Source organism: Triturus cristatus, chromosome 7 (assembly GCF_964204655.1).
Source record: "Triturus cristatus chromosome 7, aTriCri1.1, whole genome shotgun sequence".
NCBI classification, from domain to species: Eukaryota; Metazoa; Chordata; class Amphibia; order Caudata; family Salamandridae; genus Triturus; species Triturus cristatus.
Window position 1 is genome coordinate 1,019,796,376 of NC_140590.1, and position 23,391 is coordinate 1,019,819,766.

Below are 23,391 nucleotides of genomic sequence, written 5' to 3' on the forward strand. Positions count from 1 at the left end.
AAAATCACGTAGCCTCCCAGTGCCTAACAAAATGAATATGTGTCTATCTGTAACGCAACTTGTAAAGAGCTCGGATACTTTCGGATCGATTTCACGCTATATAAAACTTCCAAAAAAAACAAAACATCCTAGCCACCTTTTGAGAACCCCCTCCACTTCCACATGTACTGAACTTGGAAAGACTTGACTTTGAAGTTTTAAAAGGTGCTGTTACCTAAGAGGTTTTCCTATCACTAATATTAAGGTGATGCTATCAGGATTCCACCACACTGAAGCCAGCAGGCGGCAGCGATAGGTTTCACACCAGTTCTGAATGACATTGGTGAGCACGGAGTTCTAGATTCTGGAAGCCAAGTAAAAGAAAGTTCCACCTCGAAAACATGGAGAATTGAAGAGGGACAGGGAGCCAGATCTGAGAAGTAAATTAGGAAAGAAAGTAAAGATGCAGCATTTGCGCTGCAACCCAATACACGTTTCAGCAAGGCACAGGCAAACAGGGTGATGCATAAGTTGAGAAGATGGACCTAGACAACTAGTAGCCAGTGAAAATGACTGTGGGGGTAGATAAAGGTTGCCTGTTCAAGAGCTCCAGAAGGCAATCTCTGACAAGGATTTTGAGGGATGACCAAGTAAAGTGAATGGCTATACTCGAGGATTGGGGAGATCTTAGGTGACCATTTTTTTGCATAGCTTTCTGGAGCAGGTGAAAAATTCCCTGAGGGGGTGAATGACAAAAACAGATTCCAGCAGTCCTACTCACATCAAGAGCAAGAGTGTGGGAGGAATCAAACTAGAAGCCCATGTTAGGTAACCAAACACACCCAGAATATGGAATTTCAGATCGACAGCCAGACTAGACACTCTTCATTCCCCTTTCTAATCTACTCACATTTGTGGAATGCATGGTTAGCTTAGGGCATCCCAGTGCTTGCAAATCAGACTACACCACTACGCTCAGAGGAGTTTAAGGGAAGCTTTAGTTTGTAGAATAGCCACATTGTAAGAGATTCCCAGAACAGCGGTTCATTGTCCATGAGCTGCATAGTGTGAGAAAGGGGTTTCCATAGCTTGGCCACATTGTAGCTGAATAAGCGTCCTTCGCTTCTCACTGTATAGTTTGGGCAATGACCAATCTAGCATTGGTGGATCTAAGGGTTTTGCTCCATGTATAAGGTGAGATCAAAGTCAAAAGGTTGGAGAGACCATTGGTTAGGCGTGCCCTTGTGCAATGCATAGGGCTTTGAATGTAACCTACTGTTCAACCGGTCGCTAGTGGAGGGTGGCCAGAGCCTTCCGGGTAGAATTCTGTCTGGGGACCATTGAGTAGGGTTCGTGCTGCGGCGTTCTGTACAATTTAGGGTTTCTTGGTTACGGCTTTTGGAGCTCTTAGTTATAGAAGGTTCTCGTAGTCCAGGCGGGAGAGAATTAGTGCCTGGACCACAAGCCTTATGGAGAAAAAAGGGAGCAGAATTTTATGGAGCATTGTCAGAATGCCATAGCAGCTGGCCAAAAGTTTGGTTGCCAAAGAGTTGTCCAACCATACCCCCAGACTATTAATAGCTGTCTTGGGGGTTGGGAGTGTGTCCAGGCAGTCCGGCCTGCCTAGCCGCAGAAACTGGTTGATGTCGTTGCCTAATATAATGAACTCTGTCTTGTTCCCATTTAGTTTGAGGAAGGACATGGCCCTCCAGCTTGCTACTTTCTGCATACAAAATCCCAATGAGGGGGATTGGGGATCATGTCCAGGGGTGAGAAAAAACACCAGTAGGGTATTATTGGCATATGATCTCATAAGGTGAGGTGAGTGCTGATGCCGAGCCATCATGTCCCTGTGGTGTGCCAAGCCTATACCCTCAATGCCACTTTCTTACCGGAAGCTAGAACACCTACAGACTTCAACACAACACCCTGCTCCCCGTCACTCTTTAGCTGCGAACACAATGGCAAATGCATTAGGAAAGGTTGTATGATAGATCCTCCTTCAGACAGCGTGGAGGGAAGATGAGGTCCCCTGCCTGCTAGAGGCTCTCCCTAGTATCTCAAACAATGTACACTGATACCCAGTTCTCAGTCTAGGCCCAGTCATCTTACAGTCCCCCCTCTCAACCCTTTCTACCCCTTTTCCCGTTGACTGCACCCAGTTAGTCAAATGACAGCTTTCCACAACACACATTTTGTGGAGATCACTCCATCCATGAGACACCTTCCTTACTCTCTCGGCGCCGCCTTTCCTCTTTCTGATCCTTCTTCATCTCTCATCCTCCTCCCCTCAGCACTTTTAGCCTAACTAACGGGAGATAACTTGAATGGTTTGCACGGACTCGCTACATCACAGCTTTCTCACGCCTGCACAACATATCTCTTTGGGTCTGCTCTCTCTTGAAGAATAGGACGCTCAGTTCCAGCCCCCAGAGTAGAAACAGCAGCCTAGGGCACAGGAGGCCAAGTGCAGCCGCCATGTTTACTGAGCTGGAGTAAGAGAAGGCGTTTGGAAAGTAAGTGACAAGGAGATTATTTTTATGTCTTGCTCCAGCCTATAAAATAACACAAGGACTCCAACTTGAACCCAAGCTGCGATTAACTAAAGCTGTCTTGTTACAATCTTTGCAGCAACTTTTTTACGAGCATATCTTTGGGCAAAGATAAGGTAATCCCAGAGGAAAGATACTATCTTTCTACACAGGCTAAGTATTTCAAACACTCTTTCTTGCACGTCTTCCGGTCGTAAAGCAAGCCCTTTAAATACAGAAAAATCACTTGCACCTCCATTTCCCCAGACGAGTTTACCTAAGCAGGCCTCTTCGTGTTAACAATCAGATGTTGTAGAACGGAAAACAGACAGTCGAGCTCTAAAAGCCATTCCTCAGAGGATGTTAGTTTGCACCATGCTGGCCTTGGGAAGTGGGAGTTGTGCAGACAAATCAGTGCCTGTGATAGGTTGACGGGACTGGGCTAGAGCCAGACACTGGCAGGCACACCCAAGCCTTTTGTATATTATTTTCTATTGACTTTAGGCGAACAGGGGATTTGTGGTCGCAGAGGTAGGAAAACTGCTAGAGCAGCACACTGTGTAAGACAGGAGTACAAATGAAAGCAAGCATTGGCAAACATTACAGGTTTAACACTCGTTAAAAAACAATATCAATAAAACAAAATCTGTGGTAGGGCGGAGCAAATTATTAAGGGGATTGCTTTATGTATAGGATTGCATGGGTGTGATGAATAATTAAATGTGTTATGACAGTATGTACTTTCAAGATGTAAAGTAGGCTCTCATGCATTGGGATGAAGGTGGAAGGATATATCAAATAGCCAAAAGAGAGACCACGCAATTAAAATTGTACTGAAGGCTGATCCAAGATGTAATTGAGAATGTCATATGCCATAGATTACAACGTGTTAGCATGAATCGAGCAAACTCCATTACACATCAAACGTAGCCATGAATGGCGGAAGGGTAATTACTTTATGTCAAACCTAAAAAAATTCCTTCCAAAAAGAAATGAGTTAATTCCCCCAGACCGGCTTTACATATTCAATAATTGGGTGATAGAATGCTAGGTAAAACAATTAACCATAGTACACATTGCATGTCTAGGTTCATCAAGGTAGGGGTTTTCACAGACCATCATTGCCCAATTGTGTCCATTCAGAAACCACAACTTAATTGTAAAACCCGAAAAGTGTGCCACAATGATTGACAAAGGAAAAATTCAGGCACTGGCAGGTGTCTATGAGGAGCTAGCCAAAGATTTCCCTTTACTCGAAAAAGAAGGAAAGTATGAAAAAAAAGCCCTCATTTCATAAGACTTGAAACTCCTTCATTTTCTTCTCAGGTGTACAAGCGGTGTCTTTGGGGAGCTTTTGTAAGATTAGCTTGGGAATTCAGAAAATGTAAAAAAAGATTTTAAAAAATTGCAGGTGCCCCCTTTTTTTTGGATTTTTTTCAAAGGTTTTCCAGCAGCTGTGATGGTTAAAAACTGAAATGTGTAACTAACACACACACAGGATTCAGAAATCAGGATCACAATCAGGATTCAGAAAGGACAACAGCAGGAAGACCGCTATCCTTGCGTCCACTGAAGACATTCAAAACATTTTGCACCAAGAAGAAACAGAGGCCCCCATTCTGCTCGACCTCTCTGTGGCCTTAGACACTGTCTCCCACAACAAGACACTGCCTTCTACAACACCCTCATCAGAAGACTCCACGTGATTGGCATACAAGGATCCCCTCTTAAATGGATTTGTTCCTTTCTCATGGGAAGAGCCCAAAGGGTCAGGCTGCCACCTTTCACATCAGAGACCAAGAAACTGATATGTAAAGTCCCACAGAGATTGTCCCTTGGCCTCCACTCTTTTCAACAAATGCATGTCACAACTCGCCAACATCATCCGATTACAAGACATCACCGCCATCTCCTACACTGATGACACCCAACTCTCCATTTCCTGACAGACAGGACAAACACCACCAGAACCAACTTCACCAACTGCATGAAGCTCCATTTCGACAAGACAGGCTTACTGGTCTAAGCAACAAGACCTCCCAATAGGATTCCACCTGGTGGCCAGATTCCAACACCAGTGACCATGCAAGAAATCAAGGGATCATCCTAGCTGACAAGCTCAGCATGACAGCTCAATTCAATGCAGTGTGCACCTCCTGCAGCTACTTCCTACACAAGCAGCGAAAGAGCTTCAAATGGTTGCTTCAAAACACCAGACATATTGTCACACAAGCACTCATCACCAGCAGGCTGGACTGTGGCAACACCTTCTATGCAGGAATCTCCAACCAACTCAGACACAGACTCCAGAACATTCAGAACACAGCCACAAGACTCATACTTGACCTCCAGGCCACACCCACATTATACTGCACCTCAGGAAGCTTGACTGGCTCCACATTCCCAAGCGAAGCAATTCAAACTTCTCGTTCACACATACAAAGCCCTACACAACACAGGACCAGAATACCTGATCCCCTGCATTCACTTTAACTAACCCAACAGACACCTGCACTCTGCCTCACTTTCACTCACACCCACTACCTGCATTCGCAAAAGCAAAACTAGAGGTTGCTCATTTTTCTATATTGCACCAAAGACATGGAAAAACCTACCCGAGCACATCAGAGCCTCCTTCTCACCTCTTGAGTTCTGCAAGAAGCTGAAGACCTAGCTCTTCATATAAGCAAGTTGGGATCACACACCTTGCCCAAGAGCCTAGATACCCTCTTGGGTGATTAATGCGCTATAGAAATGAACATAACATAACATACCCTAGAATCACCACCAAGATATTACTATGATTACCTCTAGCTTTTGCAATGTGTCTCCCCACACCTACATTTTCATAGGTATTTTTCTGTGCAAGGTGTTCATTCTTTGATCCCCTAGATGAGGTGTTGTGACTCTTAGCCTCTATGCACACCTGTGTATCATGGGCAATTGAGAAACATTGTTTACTCCAGGAGTGAAGTTCCAAAAAGTATTAAAAACTCACTTTCTTGTCCCACTATGCAAACTGAGAGATTTTGAGACCTTAAATGACCTTTACGGTCACAGAGGTACACGAAGGAGACTGAGAAAAAACAAACCACGATGAATCAATGCCAGACAATCTTACTTTGGAATAGCAACAGGTGTATTTTTTAGATTGATTAGGGAAATTACATCTAGCCAAGCAAATCCACATTTTGTCTCCAAGGCAACCAAATGTCAAAGTTAAATTATTAATTGCTTCTTTGTCCCATCAGTGTCATCAAAACACCCTTGCAGTACACTTGCAACTGTCATCCAGAAACTGGCCAAAAAGCACCATACATGCTTTGCATTTAATGGCAATGCTGCAAGTCAATGTCGCAAATCACCTAGACCTTGGATTGCATTTCTGCTGAAACCTTAAGACGAGTGCAGTCCGACTTGCAGTGGCAGAACATACTCTGTTTAAGAGCCAGGCTTTCAACAGAGTCAGAAAATGGGGTTAAAGCTGGCCTCCCAAAAGACTCCATCTTCGTTAGAAAGAGTCAACATGCCACCTAGTCAACAGGTTCTTGATACACATCTTAATTTCCAGTTGAGTCTCGATGATTACCATGCACAATGAGAGACCAACAGTGGCAGATGACAATATAGCACAAAGCCGCCAAACCCCACTGTACAGTAACACAAGAGTAAGACAACATTCTCAGAGTCACCACAATTTTAGTTGTTGAGAGAGTGTGAATGATTGACAGTCATGTTCCAACCGCAGTATTTCAAACACAAAATTGGCAAAACTCACTTAGGTCACTTCTTTCTATATCTATGCATAGACCGACAAATGTACATATGCATATCTGTGTCACAATATTGTACCAGTCAAAGTTGTATTCCTGATGCGTACTACAATTTGTTCAGCGCAATGGCACTTGCCGGAATAGATACACGATATGCACCTTAGTTCTTTTTAGAAGCACTTACCCAATATCTTTAGGTGGTTGATGACTCCATGGATGGTGAAGAAGACCCATAGAGGTTGGGAGGTGTCCACACACATTAGCATCCCCCGATTATTTCCGTTAACACCATGGTGCACCTCCCCATTTGGCAAAATTGAAAAACTCAAGACGTCACCATTGCCAAAGGCTGGGAACCCGCGGTTAATTGCCCAGTATTCCTTACGGTCCATGAGGCATTCCGGGTCAGCTGGGAGTTCATTGGTCCGCAAGGTACCAGGGTCACAGGATGTGATGCCGAAGACGAGAGACCCACAGTACGGAAGGCCCAGGTGTCCCACCTCCACAAACAGGGCTTCCCCAATGTGCAAGGGCCGATCAGAGAACACCAAAGTCCTTTTGCTCTCCTGCCAGTCTGTGCAGGCCACCTGCCGGTCCTGAGAGAGGGTGACGTCAGGCCCCCGGGTGTGGTGAAAGTGGAGGTCAGTGTCAAGGAAGGCTGGTACACCCGGGGCCCTGGCCCGTCTGTTAGGGCAGCATGGTATCACATGATTGTCTGTAGGGGGTCCTGGCACCCGGCCCAGGTTCAGGTTGGCTATTTTGGCAACCACTTGGTTATTCTCCAGCTCGTTGTTGCTGAAGTTTGCCGAGTCGTGGTTGTTCTGTGGTAGACATGTGCTGAGGCGAGCTGTGCTGAGCCAGGCAGAAGTCATTGTCTCTGCAAACATGCTGTCTGTAGAAGGAGAGATGCAGAAATGGAAGTCATACCAAATGAAGTTATTAATTGATATTCACATGCAACCACAATTATTTGCCAACAACAATCATTTGGACCCATCCTTCCTGCAATAGTCTTTATACTATAACTTGCAATATAAAAAATAGCAGGATGATGCGCAGCAGCTAAGGACAGTAGCAGCAGTTGGGATGCATTAAATAATAATAATTCTATTAATACAATATTAACCGTTATTTATAGCGCCACCTAAAACATATTGTCACTTTTTGCTTAAATAAGAAGTGCTTTTAACTAAATCACTTCCATTCATCTTATTCACCTCAGAATCAGAAAAAAGGAGTCGCTCTACACGGGATACAAACCTATAACCTAAGGATTACACATAGATATCTGCAGCAGGTGCTAAAGAAAAAAAACACAGAGCCTTCTAAATAGCTTTTGAGTAAGGAACAATAGAGATGGATGACCTGGAGAACTAGAGTGGTTATGCTTCAGATTCACCAAAAAAGGTTACAGCATGAACTAATACCCTGGTGACTGACGGAACTTCCTCCCCCCAACCCCCCCACCCCCCCATCTGCTTCGCCCGTGTGAGAGATGACTTCAGCTGCCTAATGAGAAGTCTCCAGACGTCATCGAAATGACCGCATCAGTCAACTTCCAAAGTGAGGGCCAACGGCGATGATAAGGTCCTCTCTGATGCGGGACGTCAGTCTGGGATCTCCTGAGTGACCACTTCAGCGAGGCAGATATCAACACTCAAAGGACATAGTTCATACTAAGAGTGGAGGTAATATTTGAGGCAGTACGCAGGACACCATTCGTTCTATATTTGTCTCTCCGTATACTAATGCAGTCTCATAATTCTGGACATTTCAAAACATTCTAAAGCAGCCTAGATGGAAGGAATGCCCAATCTAACTCTTAAACTAGATTTGGTAGCCTCTGCCCAACTGAACCCTCAGGAACAGATATTAAAAAAAAATTAAAACCACTCATTCCCAAATTCGTTGATACACAAGGAAACAGGAGGCAACTGAAATAATAGCAAGGAATTGTTAAAAGCGGATTTTTCTGCTTTGATCAAGCTCTTGCTTTGTCAAGAAATATCTGTCAGGTCCAAGATATTTCTCAGGAGTCAGAAGGCCACTGCAGCTTGCATCTCTCACTTTCTATGCATGTGCTCCCAATTGCCAGGGTTCAGTGTTACCTGTTAGCCATCACACTCCTACAAATTTTCTACTATTCCATGTCACCCAAAGCTGCAAGAATGGCCTTAATACACTGGTAATTAATCTTTTTCTTTTTTTAATATATATTGAATTGTTAAACACTCTGCAGATATGCTTTATAGACAGACAGCATCACCATGAGGCAGGCTGTCATAAATGTATGCCAGTGATAAGAAATAGGTGCTGGTGCTGAGCAAAATTTAAAAAAATCAAATCTCGGATTCTCCTCATTGGATTTTTCTCCTTTTTTGTGTAAATTTGTTTATTAAATGTTACTCTATTTGCTCATTCGGTTTGGGATGCTTATATTTGGCATTTTAACATTATTACTGTTTTTGATCTGCATAAATATTTGACACATTGCCCAAAGTTAAGATAAGCCTGGCTGTTGTGTGCAATAGCTACCAGGAGGTTGGCTCAGGTTAATTTACGGATCCCCCTGACAAGAGTTGTGATTTTTTCTTGATGTGGGCATTCGCCCACCCCAAACAATAATCCAATTTCTAACAATTCCCTACAATTGCACACTCTGGGCTCCTCTTTACACTGGCTTAACAAAACTTGAAGGGGCCCCCCTGCAAGGTACGTGGAAGGGCCCCCCTCCGGACTCATTATGGAGCTCTCCAGGCAGAGTACTGCACTGAGGGGGCCCCCTGGAACTTGGGCCCCCCGCACAGCGGGGGCTGCGGGGGGGCTGTGTTACGCCACTGCCTCTTTACCATCCAAATAAAGTCGGCTTCCCACGGACTGCAAAGCTATCAACCACCATTCAAACCTACCTCACACTAAAAAAGCGGGTGACTTCAACTTTCTTGGGACTGAGTAGTCTTAGGGGTATTATAACCCTGGGCATAGCCACTTAAGAGCAGTCAAACAAGGATGCAAGCGAACGTGAAAGGCAATGGGTTCGCGATCCAGAAAGTACCAATGATATAAGACAAGAGGTTTGAGAGGAAGAGTCACTGACAGGCCATTGCTTAACAAAGGAAAGCAGAGCTCGGGTAGAGTGGGTTGGATCCAGTTGCTGAGCCAGTGACCAGAAAGTGAGACCAAGAGAGAAAAACATTCTGAAAACTGCACAAATGAAGGCCTCTGCAGGATTAGCAATGTCACTGAAACGTGTGTCTGGAGTGAATCAGAAGGCACCGGAATGCGCTTTATCGCATGGTTCTGTCCGAAAACAGAGAAGAATTTGAAGATGGTAATAATGTGAGATTGCTCCATTCTTTTAAAAACACACGGACCCCCTAAAGAAGCAAGCATGCACAATATTAGACCACGCAAACTAATGCCAGTGGCCAAGGGTCGAATGACACAAAATAAAGGGTGAAAAATAGGATTTCTTTTAAAGCCGTTGGAAAGCAGCAAGCTCAGAAAGCTATCTTTCACTCCAAAATGCAAACATTTCTTGCTTTACATTAAGCATGTGCAGCAGTCAGAGAAGATGTGAGCATTTCCAGAAACTCAGTCGGCAAGATAAAATATTTAGTTTATTCTCTTCATGCCTCTGGTTTGGAACTCCAAACTATTTTTAATTTGTTTTTTCATTCTGTGAAATTTATGGTGCATTTGCTGAGGTCAGGCAGAGGAGAACGGAAAAGAGAGATGAAGCAAAAAGAAAAAAAATCTCTGGATCTGCTCCGGAAAACTAATAAGAGTTTTAACCGTCAGGTTTAGATTTAAAAAGAAAAAAATAGACTCTTTTTGCCTTCGGTGTTCTAACACAAGCAATGGCAAAACCAAAAGGAATGTTGGTGGCTTTTGTTTTCAGATTTATCTAAAACTTTAAGTTGGCAGAGTTGCCGAGCACTCGCAAATATTTTAAGAAATTGCCTAAAAGGAAAAATCTTTTTTTTGGTCTCAAAAACCACACATTATCATAATAATGCCTACACTGTAAGGAACTACTCTGTGTGTGGAAGCACTCCTTGTGAAAGAGCAGAAGGGCGTAACCAACAGTGAAGTTAAAAAGTAAAAAGTAGTGCCTGAAAAGCAAGCAGTGTAAGCAGCAATGACAGCCAATCAAAGAGATTGTAAAGCGGTGTACTGCATGGGTGGGGCAAGCAAGATTGACAAGTTGGGGTACGAATAAGAAGGCAAATGAGAGTCACTAGGCAAGCCAACCAATGGTAAGGAATGGGCAGGACTCAAGCCCCTCTAAGTTGTTGATAAGCCACAATATGCCTTGCAACAAACAGCAGGCTCAATTTAAAAAGCACATGGTAATTTTTTACCTATTTAAATGTTTTTGTAAAGCACTGATAAGATCAAAAGAAGCAACGGGGCAACAAGCAAATAGGAACAGAGAGTCGGTGCTACAGGCCAGTAATCCAAATTAAGGTGCAAATGCTTATGCAAAGACGTGGGTCTTTAGGTGCTTTCAGAAGGATCTGATGGTGGTTTCTTGATGCACATGCAGTGGAAGGAAGTTTCCGATAGAGGGGCCTTGTTGGCGAAGAGCCCTGCCACCAAACCAGTTCAAGTATTAATGGGAATTGCCAAATATGGTGTTTGGTGGCTGAACATAGGTGTTTGGGAAAAAAGAGCGGTGTTTGGAAAAAAAGTTAAGACAAAGACACACGGAACTGGAAAACATGGCTACTTGATTCTTCTTTTTCATATTTTTTCACCAGCTAAAAGACTTTAAAACACTGTGCAAAACCTGTTCTTTAACCCCAGAAATCCTATAACAATCCTGAAACAAAGTTGACACAGCTCAAAACATGCGAGTAAGTACAAAAGCACGCGCCACAGCTATCGCATCGGACACGAGATGCAATTGCACATTTTATTTGTTGAACTCTGGTATACATCCAGAATCTTTGAAAGTCATTCACGAGACTGTAATCCAACCAAGGCCTCTGATAAGCAGCCCATAAGCACAGGCTTCCCAGCGGTAAGTGCTGTGCTTTTTACAAACCACCCCAGTGATAAGGTGGGAATGCATACAAGAGCTTCAAGTGGTACTTGTTGGAGATAAGGGACAGGCTTCTGGCAGCGTCTGCCCTCCATCCAAGAGAGGTGGTTACTTACGACAGTCCCTTAGCAGAGGGTTCTTATCCATACAAATGGCACCTATGGGAAGAGTATGGACCATGGAAACCCAATTCACTCCACTTCATCTCTGGAGCATCATAGTGGCAGCAGCTGAAGCAGGACCCAATCACTACCTAGTGTGGGAGCATGCACCTGCAGCTCATTGGATATCTCTTAAAACAGATGCCTTACTGCTGGTGAGTGAACTCAATAGTCTGTAGTTGGCGACTTACAACTGTGATTTTGGATGGAGGATGTGAGGCTCTGGCATGAAAGTGGGTGCCTGAGCCACATCATGAGTGGGTATCTCTGAAAAACTGTGTTTTGACAAAATATGCCTTTAAGAGGTAAAACTGCTTAGCTGAGAAGTTAGAGTACTGTACTATAAAAACTAGATCGAGTGACCATGATGATTCTGGAAGAGAAGTTAGGTGCCTTAAAGGATCTTCTGGGAGATACCCCCTCCCTGCTCTGATGTCAACTTTATAACCCAGTCAGCTGGAATATTTGCATTACCATTAGTTATGACGTGGACTAGATGTCCAACAACCTCAATGCATGAAGACGGAAGACATAGTCACATAATTTTCATTTTTTATGTTCTCTTATGCTGACAAGCTATCGTTTCCATACATGCCATTCAATTACCATGTTAATAACCATGTCTCTAGATTCAAGTACTTCCACATGGTTTTCTACTTTTTTAAGCCATCCTTTGGGGAAAATTCACAAGAATGATGTAGAATTTCCTTATTTTGGGCAAGGAATTACCTTTAAACTGTAGCAGAATGACAATGTTACAAGTATTATTATGTGAACAGGACAAATATCCCATATTCAAACTGTCGCCATTGATTATATTTATTTTTAAAGAACAGCAAAAAAAACATTGTTGGCACTCACCTAGTATTTGCACTTCCTGTGTGATCCCATACACATCGATCAGCGCCCACAAGGGGCCAGTTACCTTGACACCACAGTGGAACAAGATGGGCTCCTCGTCGTTGACACTGTAGAAGACCCGCCCATGGCGGTCAACCCAAAATGCCAGCACATTGTCTCGCAGCGCAAAGCGCTCCGGCAGTGCCTTTGCCCAATAGCCCGGCCTGGTCACCAGGTCAGGGCAGGCATACTTCGGGATCTCATCGGTACCCATCTGTGCAGGGTCGTGAACAGTGAAGCCGAATCGAAGGGCGCCACTCCAACCATGGTGCACAGCCACCAGCTTGAGTCGCACCTTCTCATAGAGATGTATAGGGCGGCTGCTAAAAGTGATCCCATTACAGAAGCTGTTGCGGCGGGCAGCCCGGCGGGAGTGTGGGTCCAGGCGGATATTCTTGCCTTTGGCCTGTGGGTGGAAGCGCAGGGTCCCGGTAATGGGAAGAGTGGAGCGGCGGTCATGGAGGTTGCTGGGTAGTGTGTTGTAGGGCCTGCTGTACGCCGGTGGGCGGAGGTGGTGGCTGCTGTCTGTAGAGATTAGAAGAAGACATGCTGTGAGGACATGCAAATTTAAAAGCCCAATTAATGCAATTTTAAAAACATTAACCATTCAACTTCTATAAATTAATAACGAAAACATTCAGCATGATTGTGTGAAACCAATTGACACAGGTATACTAAAAACCATCAGTTTTACATATGCACCAATCGAAACTCCTGTCAAACTGGGCAATCTTTACTCCGAGGTATGCACAATCCTGGCTACACGGTTTACAAGATAAACTGCTATTATCTTCACAAATGAATCAATACTATAGACTGACCAGCCTAAAAGTTTGAAAATCAGCCAGCCCAGCCAGCGATATCTAACCCACAGCAAAACACTCCATAAACAGAGATAGCAGAGGCCGAGAACACTAGTGAGAAATTACAAAAAAAAGTCTGGTTCCGCATGGGCTGTATTCATAATAGACTGTTGACAGCCCGACAACGTTTCAGCAGACAACGTGTGATTGCTGGCTTCAAATGACACAATCAAAACAAATCAACTCACAACACACCAATCCAAGCCAGGCAATTGCGGGCCTCTGCTTGTTATCGGGCTGCGGCTCTCCAAGCACTCTCCTGCAAAGAAGAGAATATGTGACGTTACAACGCATGCCATTACATCGCATGCTGTTGCAACGCTAACTTTTACATCGACTTTCAGTCGGGGGAGCGCTGGAAGTTGGAATAGAAAAAATTTCTATTCCAACTCAAGTGTGTGCAACAGTAGGGAAGGTGTTTGAGTAAAGTCCAACACCTTCTACCCACTGCTGCACACCTTTTTCGTTGCAACGCCATGCGATGTAATGGCATGCGTTGTAACGGTAGCGTAGTAGAGGCTGTTTCCCAAGGGAAGATGCTCAAGCTCCTGCCTGAACTTCCAGAAAAATGGTGAAAATCACCGCAGCAAAGCAATAGCTGTAAATGTGGCCTAGATGCTCAGTGAAAACGGAAAAGGGTCTCCGTGATGTAGCACCTGAGCCCCTTCGGTGTCAGTAAAGTCCAGGACACTCGGATTCAGAGTGTTCCCTGGCTACTACAAAACAAAACAGGCAAGGGGGGGGGGTCTAGAAAGAGATAGCTTACATTAGTGGTACTTAGTCTCTGTAAGGAACCCATAAGGTTGCTGCCAGCAAAGTTAGATCTTACCCATCAACACAAGCAGAAGAGAACCCATTCGATCTTAAAGTGCCTTTCACACCTGGCATCCAACATCTATCGCACTGCCCACAAACAGATATCCTGCTCTTCTCTCTACTGCTTCGGCTATCCGAACCCTCCCCTCGCGGATCCTTCAATGTAAATAATATCATTGCTTCCAAACGTATTGTTTAGAGGAGTCTAATCATGCTGGCAAGGAGACCTCAGATTTCTGATGTCTGGTACCATTCCACGTAAGCCATGACCACCACAAAATAACTGGTTTTAGCCATTGTCTGGGAAGTCCACTACCAATTATTGCCAACTGAAATCCACAGTAAAGGGGCCTGGGAAAGAAAGGGCATGAAGGCAGAAACCTCCCATTACTAGTGCCAAGGGTGCAGCGTGGCCCATGAGGCTTTTTAGTACCTCTGTGGGTAGAGTACCTGCTGCGCATATTGGTTTCTATCCTACAGGTCACACTTTGAAATCCAGGGACGACTCTTTTTGAGCACTGAGTCAACTCAATTCTTTGTCTGCACTCAGTGTGTTCAATAATATTAGATGACACGTACACGCTGATTGCTTTTTGTTTTCAGCAGCTTAAACTCACTTACATCTTCCTTCCGGAAGGAAGCTCCAGGGGCTTTTTCATGGGAAAAACATTCACAGATCACTTCCTTAGCATTGGGATTTTCCCTATGCAGAGCCAACACGTACGTGACCGAACAGCCTGGTGATATCCCAGCCGAAGTGGACAAGTGGCCCCAGACGCCCCCTACACCAGTGGAAACTTCAGACCGGTCAAGCCTTTCCTTCCTCTTCAGTACGGCCCTGGAACAGAAACCCACCATAGAAGGAAGATGTTTGAAGTCACCGGCACATGGACTGCCATCTTCTCTCATTGCGCCAACCCTAGCCTCCTCCCTGCACTATACTGAGAAGTAAGGGCCTAAAATGAAAAATTGCTCCGGTGGATGATGCACCTGAAGCAGAAACATGTATGTGACCTAAAGCTCACTGTTTCAGATCCCTCAGAGTTTAGTGCTTGTAAATTTGGTCCAATCAGATTATTGATATGGGGCCTTGAGTTAAAAACCAAACAATAGGTTTTCCCAATGACAAGTGTATGCACTATTTACGTTAAGGTAGTCTTACACGAACACCAACACTCAAGGACTCCTTTCCATGATATGTAGAAATGTAAAAAGGACTAGGTAGTCACTGAAGTATGGTAGCGTTTCCTCCCAAACACATCATTGGTAGTCAGTATGCAAACAAAAGAAGCAACAGGAATAATTATCACGGACGTAGTTTGACCACTTATAGAGGTCTTGCGCTAACTCAATTGCATCTTGGAGTTTTTGGGGGCCAAATCTCGTTCTTAGTAGACTTTCAGATCGTATCATTCTAGTACAGAACAATTCGGAAAGAATTGGGTGTTCAATGCTAGCGTATTTGGTCCAGATCCATGACAGATTTTCAGGATATCCATACCAGATACTTTTACATAGTTTTAACATAAATGACAATTATTTACATTTTTAGCAGGTAGCCAGAAACGCTGTGCAGATTCTTCCCTTAGATTTATCAATTGAAAGCCTCTACTTGAAAGAATCCAAGCGATCTCCCAAAAAATGAAAAGATGTATTTAAAGCATTGGAAACTACCTGACAACTTTGTAACGAAAGAACAAGCATAGTGGGAGAAAACATAAAAAATTGGGAGGGTGAGCTGGACATTTATTGAAGCTTTAGAAATAATTCTTCAGTCTGAGGACTTCTTAACTTTTCTCTTCTACATAGAGCTGCAAACACTACTACACAATGTACTATACACGGTTCTCAGTTCGCAAGAACATGAAACAAACATGTCCAAGATGTGGTTGGGAGGCCAATGATCATGTTCATGTGTTTGCCACGCCAATACAGTTTTGTCTAAAAAATATTCTTTTGGATAATCAATATATGTTTATTGTACGTGAGTGTGACCATGGTACAAATAAAACAACTAAAGAAGGAAATACACTTTTTTTAAACAAAAAAAGTATTTGGAATGGCAATGACAGAGGACAGCAAAATTATTTAGCCACCAGCAATTTGCTATCTGGAAAGATCAATATAATCCTGTAGTCAAACATATGATCACACAATCTTGACATGTAAGGCATTTGGCTTCAAAGTTAGACTTTCTGCCAAATCTTATTTTTAGAATGAAAAAGAATAATGCAATTAAAGATTATTAGGTTAATTACACAATAAGCTGTCTGACAACGGGAGCTAGGAGTTAATAGCTTTAGATCATGACAAACTATTTGCTTTACATACTTCACCTACAGATCACTTTTTCAGCACAGTGTTAGAGTTATACATCATTTTAAAAATCCTTGACTTACCTTCCAATTTCATAATAAGCTATGTTAAAACTGTCGATTGTACTAATGGAGAATGCCCTGTGTTGTTACGGTTTGTGAAAAGAGGTGTCTTATGAATACTGAAGGCGGTGAGCCAAATCAATAGCCAAATGGCCACTTTTAAGTACCTCCACAATCTGAATTTGGTGTTGGCTGTAAAAAGTTGAATAGCGCCCTCCTGAAGAAACCAACAGCGGACCCCTCCGAGCTCAAGAACTTGCGCCCCATCTCGCTCCTCCCTTTTCCTGCCAAAGTCATCGAGAAGACCGTCAACAGACAGCTTGCCGCCTTCCTCGAGACGAACGGATCCCTCGACAACTCGCAGTCCGGCTTCCGAGCCAACCACAGCACCGAGACAGCCCTCATCGCAGCCACTGATGACATCAGATCCCTGCTCGACAACAGGGAAACAGCGGCCCTCATCCTCCTGGACCTCTCCGCAGCATTCGACACGGTCTGCCACCGCAACCTAGTGCAGCACCTCAGCGACATCGGAATCCAAGAGAAGGCACTGGAGTTGATCATCTCGTTCCTCGCTGGAATAACCCAGAGAGTCCGCCTCCCCCCGTTTAGATCCGAGGCCACCGAAGTCATCTGCGGCGTACCACAGGGACCTTCGCTCAGCCCCACCCTCTTCAACGTCTACATGAGCCCCCTCGCAGCCATCGCACGCCAACACAACCTCAACATCATCTCCTACGCTGACGATACCCAACTGATCCTCTCCCTCACCAACGACCCAGCCACCGCCAGAACAAGCCCACACGAAGGGATGAAAGACGTCACCAAGTGGATGAAGAACAGCCGCCTGAAACTGAACTCAGACATGACGGAAGTCCTCATCCTGGGATCATCGCCCTCCGCCTGGGACGACTCCTGGTGGCCTCCTGCCCTGGGCACCACCCCCAAGCCAACGGACCACGCACGTAACCTGGGCTTCATCCTGGACTCCTCCCTCTCGATGACCAGACAAGTCAACGCCGTCTCATCGTGCTTCAACACCCTGCGCATGCTCCGAAAGATTTTCCGACGGATCCCCTCCGAAACCAGGAAGACTGTTACCCAGGCACTCGTCACCAGCCGACTGGACTACGGAAACACCCTCTACGCCGGGACAACAGCCAAACTTCAGAAAAGACTCCAACGCATCCAGAACACCTCCGCACGACTCGTCCTGGACATCCCCCGACACAGCCACATCACCGGCCACCTGAGAGACCTGCACTGGCTCCCCGTCAGCAAGAGGATCACGTTCAGACTCCTCACCCACGCACACAAGGCTCTTCACGACTTGGGCCCCAAGTACCTCAACAGCCGCCTGACCTTCTACATGCCCACCCGCCAGCTACGGTCGACCAGCCTCGCCCTCGCCGCCGTCCCACGCATCTGCAGAGCCACCGCCGGAGGAAGATCCTTCTGCTACCTGGCAGCCAAGACATGGAACTCCCTCCCCATCCACCTTCGGCTAACCCAGGACCACCTCTCCTTCAGGAAGCAACTCAAGACCTGGCTTTTCAAGCAGTAACGGACCCCTCTCCCCCAGCGCCTTGAGACCCTTCCGGGTGAGTAGCACGCAATACAAATGTCATGATTGATTGATTGATTGATTGATTAGTTGTCGGCAGCAAAACTGAGCGAGCTTGGAGCCTTCACATCAGGGAACTTAAGAGTTTTGAGTTCAACAATGCATATGCTCCCGGGCCCACACAACCTGTCTATTTCCCAGCCTCAGAATGTTTTGCCTATTTAATGAGGATCATCCTGCAGCTGGGAAACTGTTTTATGTGGAATCTCGGTAGAGTTTGGGAAAAGAAAGTTGACAGAGGCATAAGTGGTGAAAAGTCTGGACGTTACCACCTGGGCTAGGATGGAAAGGGAAGAGATAAAGGAGAGATGTAAGGGTGTCTTTAAAGTACCACCAGTCCACCCTCTGAACCTTGAGGGCAGTCACAGCAGCAGAAACTCATAAGGTTTCTAACAAAAAGTTGGGAGCTGCTAAACTTTGTGCATCCCCATTTATTAGCAGCTTCATCATTATTCACTTCATTGACTCCAGAAAGAAGCACAGGCCCCACGTATTGTAACATATCTGACTTGTAGCAGGAGAAGTCCAGTGTATTACACTCAGTGAACATAAACCTCTAGATAAATGGTTCTTAACCTGTGGTTCAGGACTGCTAGGGGTCCGCAGAGCCTACTCAGTAGGTCAGCAACTGCTTAGAAAACTAAATTATATTAACTTATTGATAAACTGTATGTAAATAAAAAGGCAAAATGAAAACTGAACATATTAACATTTTAAGTAAATGTGAAGGAAGTTGCAGTTAGAGGTTAAAATTGAATCGAGTATCGTCAGATTGATTCATGACAGCAGTGCAAATGCATCAAAGAGAATATAGCATGGACTATGGGTGGCCTTAGTTGGGTTTAGAAAAGTCCTACCCTTCCCATTGAAATGATTTTTTTTGTGAATGAAATAAAATATTTAATCATTTGCATATGTGTTTGATGAATGCTTGTTCCTGTATTTTTATGTGTAGTTTTGAAGTCCAAATCATCAAAATTGCTTAAGAAGGGATTCCTGGCTTCCAGCAATGACTCAGTGTGGGTCCCTGGATTCCAATAATGATTCAGTGGATGCGCAAGAAAAACAAAGGGGGGAGAAGCACACCTATAAACACATTTAAAGAAAAGAAGGAGTCTAATGGAGACTTCGGTTATAACATGAAATCCCAACTGAGAGTCAAAAATCTGAGTAACATCAAATTCAAATCAATGGATATAGACATCACAAAAACATTTTTGGGGAACAAGGTCATTCTTTATTTCTTTGCTTTAACTTTATAATTACAGATAAGGATACAGCCAATGCATTTTTTCCCGAAACATTAGCACTTTTTCAGGACTGTTAAAAGCTTATAACAAACAGAACTTTGGAAACACGCACAATGTGAAAAATCTACAATATGTGAGCATTAGATACACAATAGACTAACAAAACCAAAAACCACGAAGTTAAAAGCAACATAATAACAAACATTAAGATAGAGATGTTTAGTATCCACATTCACATTTCTAAAAATGTCTTTAAAGAAAAACACTTTGATGCAAACAATAATTTTTGGTTTCAATACATTCGTTAAACTGTATGGCAAATAGACAAAGAAAACTTAAAAAGGCATCAAGAAAACACAAAATAATGTGATGTATTATCGCACAATATTACATTTCTGTATGCAAGACTCGTGACCTATTTGAAATTTGCAATTGAATGGGACTTGAATGAATCTCGATTTGTTCATATATAGGAATATTCCTCCTTTCTTTCCTATTCTCTGTTCCACCTTTTCTGTTTATGTTTGGAAGTGTGTGACAATGAAAGATTATTACCTGAATCTATATCTTATACTCTGCCTCGGTTTGAAGGCACTAAGCATGAATGATGAGGAAACAGGACTTGTGTATTTTTCTATACGAGGATTCGTTGACCTCTTTATGAATGAATAATAACATACATGTCATTCTATATTTATCTATGCTGTTTTTTTGCTTTAATTTTTTGTTTTTTCCCAGATGGTTTTCCTTTTCTTTGAGTTTGTACACATTTATACGGTTGCTTTACCTACGAAATCGAGGACTATGACAGCCAGATCATTAAATAGATGATTATGTGCTGCAAGGTCTTTTTCGACTTGTGACTTGTGCAATACACGGCATTGTGAGAAGGACATAACACCTACTGGAGTTGATTAATCCCTGTTGTGTAGTACAATTAGTTTTTGACCGGTCGTTTTACTGATTCGAGCATGGAATGTCATCGTTTAGCCTGTTGCATTTTCGGGTCATTCTAGTGTTGGTGGTTTGCGGCGTTTGGATAGAACGTGCTTGCATTCGGCCATTTCAATATGGCTGCCATTCTCCCTGTGGTTAATATGGTTTTTGTACCCATTACACAAAACCATGAAGTGGATGATGTACTGTGCCTTGCTTTGTGGCAATTGCCTTGCGAGTGCACCACAGAGTTATGTATGAACTCAATGACATATGGGTAAGGAATTCTTGTATTTTTATGCTCGGATTACTAAACTTTTATGCCAAACAAAATGGCCGATGCCTTTTCCTTATTACACGATGGAAGATCTGTAATGTGAGGTGAGACCGATTATAAGCAGCTATGGCAGGTATTTAAATGAGGCTCAGTCAGTTCGGTGTTTTTTGTGTGGTGCACCTTTTTGAAGGACCAAGAGCGCGGGCTGAATCTCTTTTCTGTGAGTGGGAAGAGTATCCATTATATTGAAGCGAGGAGGTCCTCTGTTGGAACACTGTCCAGTCGGTTTTGCCTACATTAATTATTTTTTTTATATAGAACAGGAACATTTGTAGCAGGAATAAGAGCTTAGATTTTCTTGTAATAATGGTTTAAACCTGACTCATGGACTTCGTCTATAGTGATTGGAGGGTGAATAATTTCAAATAATATTTACTTTATGGTGGTCACCGGAAACCGGAAGCGGTACTACTTAGCGGACAACAGGACCATAATTAAAGTGTGTAGCAAAAGACTAGTGAGATCTATATATAGCATTTGATGATGTGTCAGTGCAGGTGAGCACTTGACACACGATGGTATGGGGTTTGAGTTTCTGGCTGTGGAGCATACGGTGTTGCTGTAATAATTTTTTTTTGGTGGGGGGATTTCTACATATAATTATAGCAAGTTGTTTGCCGATCAGATGTGATGTTGTAATTGGTGGGACTGCCTTTGTTTTTGTGATCAATACTCCTTCCACAATTTTGTCTTATACATATGGAATGTCTACTGGCTGTGCTATATGTTTTTTCCTTGTTTGTGTATTTATTAAAGGACTGTCAGTGCAATTCTACCAGTGTGAATGAGATGCCCAGTACACTTTAAGAGTTCGCAAGTTGAGGCTTACGGTAAGCATTTCCTAGGTTATCAATGTATTTGTTTTATTTAGTATTAATGGTATGTATCACTCACTGAATTTGAGAAACGTGGTGGCAAACTTAACAATTTCTTTATCTTTCGGGGACTTTGTTGCTCAAATCGGAAATTAACGTTGTTTATTTACCACAATACTTTTTTCTTTTTGATCCGTGGACTCACTGGCTTATTCTACTATCTTATTATGTCAATTGACTTTTTACTCATCTTGAGAGTGAAGGAAGGGTCACTCACGACCACCTCTCAGCCTTCCTCAAAAATGAAGAGTCGGTCAGACAGTAGAGAATACAAGGCAACGGTATTTATTAGAGGTACACTCGAGTGGAGTCCGGTGGTATGACCAGCTTCCTTTGATTGTTGCAGTGGGACTGACTCCAGCAAGCATAGCAACATATCTGTTCCAACAAGAGCATCCTGGTTCTTTGTGAATACTTAAACACCTTTACTCTTTCTATGTTTCTGAAGAAAGGTGATTAGACGTACTATTGGGAGTACCTACTTACAAGCAACTTATTGTACATTGCACAAGTTCATGCCTTAGATACTTTGGTAATCCTTTTTACTGAGTTGACTGTTTAGAGCTGCTGTGACTGTATGATCAATATAGGCACATGCTATTGAAGGATAGATTTATTCGCCTAATATGTGTGAATGGATTGCGTATCTTTAAATTGAAGAGTTTTTTGTATATTTGCAATACAGTGCAAAGAATGTATTGAAACTCAAATTGTTCGTTTGCACCATTGTGCTTTTCTTTAAATATATTTTTAGAATTTTAAATGTGGATACTAGACATCTCTTTCTTAATGTTTGTTATATATTGCTTTCAACTTTTAACTTTGTGGTTTTTGGTTTTGTTAGTCTATTGTGTAGCTAATGCTCACATATTGTAGATTTTTCCCATTGTGTGTGTTACCTAAGTTCCAGCCCTGAAGAAGTCCCAATGTTTCGGGATGAAATGCATTGGCTGTGTCCTTAAGCGCAATTTTAAAGTTGAAGCAAAGAAATAGAGAATGACCTTCTTCAAAACAAATTTGTTTTGTGATATCTATATCCATTGCTCTGATTTTTGACTCTCATTTGAGATTTCATGTTATAATCTAAGTCTCTATTAGACTCCCTCTTTTCTCTAGAGTGCTTCTCCCTCCTTTTTTAGGTCTCGCCTACGCAGTGTACATGCAGTGCATAGGAGACCTTTAGCCGTCGTACAGCTCTTTCTACAAAACACATACTCGTGCTTGTGGCGGCATACAGCTTGCAGGAGAGCGCAGCGGTGCATCACACGCACGAGTATGTGCTTTGAAAAAGAGCTGAATGCGCGCACGCACACACGCGCGATCGCTTTAACTTTCGCGGCCGCGTCGGCCGTGCGGCCAATACTTGATAAGATCATACATTTGTGACCAGCATGACCTCCTCCTAGTCAAACCATAAATCCCTTTCCACCTTAACACTGCAGCAAGGAAGCAACACTGCGATCATCACCAAGATGGCGCTACCACCGACACAATGATGTAAGACCGATTATATCGGCTTCCATAGGAAAGGAACCTACTGTAACATTTGCAAGAACAGCAACCTTTCACTGTCTCTTCCAATCAGCGAATTATGCTACGTTTATCCAATATACTGTTTATATCGTCTTGTGATGTTCATAGAGCATTTTTCGTAGTGCACTTTAAGTTCCCGTACAAAGATGGCGCATTTGTTAGGACTTGTAAAGTTTTGTAACTTCACCACGATGGCTTCGGCCTTGCCTCTTTCGGTCCCCTACCTCGTTCTATACTATGATGCTACATTATATGGTTCCGGGAAATAAAGGTTCCTTCCCACATTCCTGTCACTCTGCCCGTATTCCGGATCTGTGAGCTGGGCTCCCCTTCCTCGCCCTGGTGCTGCCGGGGCCCAGCCACCACTTCCCGGGCCAGCTCCCATGCT

At 43.5% G+C, this 23,391-nt stretch overlaps 1 protein-coding gene across 1 annotated transcript in view; it reads right to left on the reverse strand.

Moving 5' to 3' along the window:
• NEURL1B (neuralized E3 ubiquitin protein ligase 1B) overlaps positions 1–23,391 on the reverse strand; it is a 95,218-nt gene that overhangs the window by 11,142 nt on the left and 60,685 nt on the right. The window contains exons 2-3 of the mRNA XM_085618077.1: positions 12,353–12,916; positions 6,468–7,175 (exon numbers count right to left, since the gene is read on the reverse strand). Coding sequence (XP_085474203.1) covers positions 6,468–7,175; positions 12,353–12,916 — 1,272 coding nt within the window. The remainder of the gene's footprint in view (positions 1–6,467; positions 7,176–12,352; positions 12,917–23,391) is intronic.